The following is a 5859-nucleotide window of genomic DNA, read 5'->3' on the forward strand; positions in this document are numbered from 1 at the left end:
TCTGCTCCCCACTCTGTCCCTGGTGAATCCTCTCACCCTCCGCATCTCTGGCCTGTACCCCAGTTCTGTATGAATAAATGAATAAAAAAAAGAGAGAAAATGGAGTGCAAGGGAGTAGGAAGAAGGCATGGAGTTCTCTTACTTGTCGAGCATCAGCTTGGGAGAGGATGGCACTGGCAGCCTCCACTGGCTTTAGCACTTCAATACTTGCTGGACTTCTCAGAGCTAGTGCAGCAGCAGAGTTCACTGGAGACACAATGAAGCTTGGGCTGTCTATGATTGTGATGTGCTTGCTCAAAGGGACAGCCTGCATGCTCCTGGAATCAGAGATACAGTGATTGATGGTTTACTGCTTCATCTAAAGGACAAGGACAACATGAAGCTCAGGGTTGGATTGAACAAACTCAGCATAGTCTGTCAGACCCAGTTTATCATCATTTGCTTCATGTTTTATCTAAAAGCTTCACAGTGCACTTTTTCCTTATAAAAGAACACTATGTGTCATGGCTTATATATTGACATCAACACATGTTGTTTGCCCTACCAACTGGCAGACTTCCAGTCATTTCAATGCCAGGTCCAATCACTTCCTCTGAGGCAACTTTTCCACTCTAATCAATTCATCTTCAAGCTTAGCAGTGACTTGACCCTCCTCCTCTGAATGACAATTCTACAGAAAGGATTACCTTTCTTAGGATATTCAAAACAAAGCATTTACTCATCTACAATGAAATGTTGACAAAGCAATGATTTATCGAACAACTTGATGTACCTTGTAAGCCCCATGGATACACCAACATTACATATCCGTTCTTGTTTTAAGCTATTGATGATGCTGCTTTTCCCCACATTTGGGAAACCTACAAACAAAATTCAGATACAAAAGCATTATATAAGTACTGGCAACAGTAAAATTCCCACCACCTTATTTTATACTTTACATGATGTTTAGAACAAGATCAGAGTTGGATCTGAGTGTCAGCACTTGAACACTAAGATCAATTTTAGCATCTTCATTTCTTGTATAGGTTAATGAAAGAGCAGGAAGGGAGGACTAATTCAAATAAACCAAGAACTTTCAGGAGTCAATTTCCCACAGTGATCAGTTGGCAAAAAGTGAATTATGAAGCAATTACTTTAATTTTTTTCTTTACATTTCTGTATGGTGAAGAGTCAAACAAGCTCTTTTGAGTGAGCCCTTGTACTGACTTCCATACTGTCAACACGGGGAAATTATTGGTATTTAAGAGGTGAAACTTAAGATGTACTGAACTGAAACTCACCAATTACTCCAACCTGAATGGCTTTGCCATAAGATTCCTGAAAACTTCCAAGAAGCTGCCAAAGAGATTCTTTCCCAATGCAGACTTCACTCTTGAATGAACGCACTTTCTTCTTTACCTTTGTATGATAAAATCCCAAGTAATTACTTCTGACAAGTCACCAGATAAAATCCAGGCCATCTGGCATTCAGGTCCCAGCTATTAAAACCACCATAGTGTTTGCCTTTCAGATTATCTCTGGATGAAATCAGAGTTGGATCTTACAAATTTTCATTTTTCTTTAATCAAGATTTGGTACACTCATCATATTTCAGCCATCAAAAATCTGAAAGAACTATGTAGTCTAGTCTAGTCCAGTCCAACTGTGTAAAAGGTACCTTAATTGTCTTCCTTTTGTCTTTCATATTTGTTGAGGCTCTGAACACCACTGTAGGCAATTCTTTCTTTAAATAACCGAGCCAGTTTTCCAAATTCTCCTTTGGTACCAAATCTGAAAGGGATTAGGAATAAGGTGCATCAATTTGATCATGTTCTTGCAATGAATTTACAAAATCTGCATTTCACACTTACTTGCCTTTTCACTGTTTTTTTCCTCCCCCCAAAACATGTAACTGGAATATAGGGGAGAATAAGTGCCCTACCATTTACCCTTATTAAGGGCAAAATAGTTTTACCTCTATCAATTCCCATCAGCACTGTTCACCCTGTTTCAGAATTAAACCAATCTCTAGATTATTACCCTATTAATCTTTGGGTGCTATTTGCAGAATTGACCCTATGCCAGAAGCCATGTGACTAACCCCCTTTTCTAATCCTCCCACCGTATTATTTCCCATTCTTATAAGTACCACACACTAACCAATTGCTTCACTGGAGCCACACCAATATTCCATTCTATACTTGTCCCTTCACAGATCTTTCACAGATCTTTCCTCTGAGTTTTCCTGTTTTAGTGGCTCCAACCCAGATACATCCGTGTTTCATCTAAACATTGTCACATATTGCCACTCTCTAAGTGTGGAAAATAAGGCATACCATAGTCATTTCTACCGAAAATAGGACACACAGTAAGCTGTGTATACAAGCTTATATCAAGCAAATAACGAAAAGCAGTATTAAATATAAGCCAGTCAAATCACATGTAGAAAATACTTCCACCCCACCAACCAGCTCTGTTATTGGTAACAAGAGAATATGCACTGGCTTTGTTGAGGTCAGAGTTGGATCTTATCAGTCTTCACAACAATCAAGACTTTAGACATCTTCCTCATTCCTCACTAGTGCATATGGAACACAAAAGGTATGTGTATCATTTGCTCACCTGATTTATTTAGTACAAGTACCAGCTTTTTCTGTCCACCTCGAACAATGGCCTCTTCTATCTGGGGACACCTACAACCAAGAGGATCTCTGGCATCCAATACCTCTAGCACAATATCTGAGGCTTCAATCACCTGTCAAGGTAGAAACTATTGAGAACATTCCTTCCTACCATCCACACAAATCCAGTGGCATTATCTACTATGCAACAGGGTGAGCTCAGAACTGGAGCTTATGTCTTCATTTTGGTATGAAAATGTTCATATATTCATTCTCACATATGTGTGTTCAATGGTCTCTGGCCTTTCATCCAAGTAAATTTTGAAATGAGACATAACCCCATAGTTTCAATGTTCCAACAGTGACCTAAGTAGTTTGACAGACTTTCTGCTCATGCTGAGAATAGTCTATTCACTTGGGAATGAATGTGGGAAAATAGGTGATGGAGACATGAGTGCTGGTGAACTATATACCATGACACACTCTTGACTTTCTTCACTTAGATTTCAACATAGTAATTTATACTGTTTGTTCTCATGTATTTACTCTAAAAACCACTGTGTGAAAAGAGATTTGAAAAAAGAATTGGGGCAGGGGAGGGGAAGATGAGAAAAAAAGATAAAATCAGTTTCAATGTGTAATTTTAATACAAGGTATAACAGGGAACTAACCAAAACCAGTTTCAATGTGTAATTTTAATACAAGGTATAACAGGGAACTAACCAAAACCAGTTTCAATGTGTAATTTTAATACAAGGTATAACAGGGAACTAACCTTCTGGAAAAATCTAAAACCAAAATATTCGTTAAGCAACAGAAAATGCCCTTCAAAGAGAACAAAACAACCTGTTAAAGGCTTCTTCCAGCTCAATTAAACTCTACTGCAATGTTTCTAAGGTTGGAGTCAAGAAGTAATGACTGGATTTTTAATGTTCATATCATTTTTAGACACTGACCTAGACTACGGTACCTTTTTAAGTTCCTGACAGTACAATCTCTTTGGATTCTGTTTGCTGGATTTGGCTTTGTTCTTATTTTCACATTGCCCAAAATCCTAGAGGATAAGGGGGGAGAGGGAGATAGAGGGAATACAAAGTTAAAAGTTCAGCAGTGGTGACATTTTTCTCCATTTTCCAGTACTTCAGAGCTGCAGTACAGTGCAGCTGATATTTAAATAGTTAATACAGAATCTTATTTTTCCCAAGAGGTAGAGCAGCCCCTAGCAAGTACATGCTTTCACTTCTATGTCAGAACGCAGAGATCTAATCATACCTCCCTCACAGGTTCATCATCACATGGCTTAACACCAGAGTCAGTTTCAAGTTTTCTTCTCTTTTCCTGTTCCTTCTGTCTATCAAGTTTCTGCTGCTGCTTTAATTCTTCAATCTGTGTTCAAGCCATGAGAGAGAAATGAGTGAATCAAAAGGACTTGATGTTGTGATGTTGGAAGAAATACACATACTCACACATCATAAAAGTTTCAGCCAAATGTATCTTACCCTCTGTTTCCTTAGTTCTGCTTCCCGAAGGAGAGCCTCCTTAAATGGAGCACTGTTTGGGACTCCTGGATCTTTCCTAGATTTCTTATGACCCCGTTTTTTAGCCTCCTTTCTCAATTTCCTGTGGTGCTCTCGAACCTATTGTAAAACCAAACAATATCTTTTTATCATCATACACAAATACTATAGTAAACAACTACCGTAAAAAAAACCCACAGGCCCTCCCTGGTGGCGCAGCGGGTTAAAGCACTGCACTACTAAGCTTAAACCACTTCCACATGAGTTCGATTCCCGCCTGCCCCGGAGAAGTCCACATGGCGAGGCAGACCTCTCCTGACCCGCCTGCTGCTCCCCTCAGCAGTGTACTTCGTTGATCTGCCTGTTCTGCTCCCCACTCTGTCTCTGGTGAATCCTCTCACCCTCTGCATCTCTGGCCTGTACCCCAGTTCCAGATGAATAAATAAATAAAATCTTTAAAAAAAAAAAAAAACCCACAAAACTATCTATGAAATGTGCTAGAAAAAGGAAAATCAAATTGCAGTTTCTAGAGTGAACTTGCATAGCCAGCCACACTATAAACAGCAAAAAATCACCAAGAAATTCTTAGCAGCGATTAATACCATGATCACAGTTCAGACTTCACTGTACTCTCAAAGTCTCAAAACTTGTCCCTAATCCCCATTTCCTTAAGCAGAATCACAGTGATGCACACCTCCTAATAGACAAATAGAGCAAAAGTCACTAGCATTCTATTTGATCTAACTCTCCCAAACAAGCACAAGACTTACCTTTTTTTGGATTTTATACCGCTTATGGCAGGTCATGCGTTTACTTGCTTTCTTTAACTCTACAAAAATAAAAATTACCAAAAGATTAGATAACACAAATTCACCAGTTATTTCCTCGACTACGCTGTGGGGTCACGTACCTTTTTAAATTAACAATTATCTCAACCTAGTTTAAAAATCTAGTGGACATGTGACAGCATTCCTTCCCCCAACAGGCATACAAGAAAAACAAATTCTCCAATTCCAGAGAATTTGATTTTATAGACCCGAAGAAGAATCCAACTTCCTACTCTTTTCATATTAAATCGAATCAAACACAGTCACTTCTACCCAACACCAGGTATCACATGGTAGCGACGAACGGTGCTTTCGAGGCGGATTTCGGAGCTCAACCCCGTAGCTCCACGACAGAAAACGCCAGACGGGAACTCGGACGCAGGTTTCCTCCACCTTTGGGGCCCCATCGACCCGCGGCACAACTGGCCCGATCACCGCCGGGCCTACCAACCGTCGCGGGCCGACGGCCTAATCTCAGGGCCCCCATTCCGCATTCGAGTCGCAGAAGAGCGCCCCGGTTAGCTCATCGAACATCAGATCAGAGGCTCCTCCACACCCGTGCCCCGAATCTACTTACTCGGACGCTTCATACTGGCCGCCGGGGCCGCCGCGAGGGCACCAGCAGCAGAGACAGACCGTACAACGAACCTCCGCCAGCGCCACGTGTGAACTGAGGCCTAAAGCGAGCGTCACGCACTCACGCTGTTGCCGTAAAGCGCGTTGCCTCCGGTCGGCGTGCGCGCGCACGTAGTGTCGCGCGGAACCGGATTCGCTTGGCGGCCGCGGATCTGGTTTTGCGGCGGCACCGGGAGGGGTGAGGGCGGTGAGGGCGGCCGGTGCTGAAGCGACGGCAGCGGGCGGCCGGAGGAGCAATACCAGCAGCCGTGGCGGCCACGGGGCGGGGCGCGGCGG

The 5859-nt window shown here is 42.0% G+C and overlaps 1 protein-coding gene across 2 annotated transcripts in view; it reads right to left on the minus strand.

Annotated features, from left to right (window-relative positions):
• Positions 1–5645, minus strand: part of GNL3 (guanine nucleotide binding protein-like 3 (nucleolar)) — a 7158-nt gene extending 1513 nt beyond the window's left edge. For both annotated transcript variants that reach the window (XM_004676570.2, XM_012720270.1), the window contains exons 1-10: positions 5525–5645; positions 4891–4949; positions 4103–4240; positions 3876–3989; positions 3574–3657; positions 2605–2737; positions 1661–1773; positions 1284–1401; positions 773–860; positions 143–317 (exon numbers count right to left, since the gene is read on the minus strand). In XM_004676570.2, the coding sequence (XP_004676627.1) occupies positions 143–317; positions 773–860; positions 1284–1401; positions 1661–1773; positions 2605–2737; positions 3574–3657; positions 3876–3989; positions 4103–4240; positions 4891–4949; positions 5525–5537 (1035 nt within the window). In that variant the 5' untranslated portion in view covers positions 5538–5645. The remainder of the gene's footprint in view (positions 1–142; positions 318–772; positions 861–1283; positions 1402–1660; positions 1774–2604; positions 2738–3573; positions 3658–3875; positions 3990–4102; positions 4241–4890; positions 4950–5524) is intronic.
• Positions 5646–5859: the final 214 nt, after the last annotated feature.

This window comes from Condylura cristata, unplaced genomic scaffold (assembly GCF_000260355.1).
Source record: "Condylura cristata isolate star-nosed mole 26May11 unplaced genomic scaffold, ConCri1.0 scaffold00004, whole genome shotgun sequence".
NCBI lineage: Eukaryota > Metazoa > Chordata > Mammalia > Eulipotyphla > Talpidae > Condylura > Condylura cristata.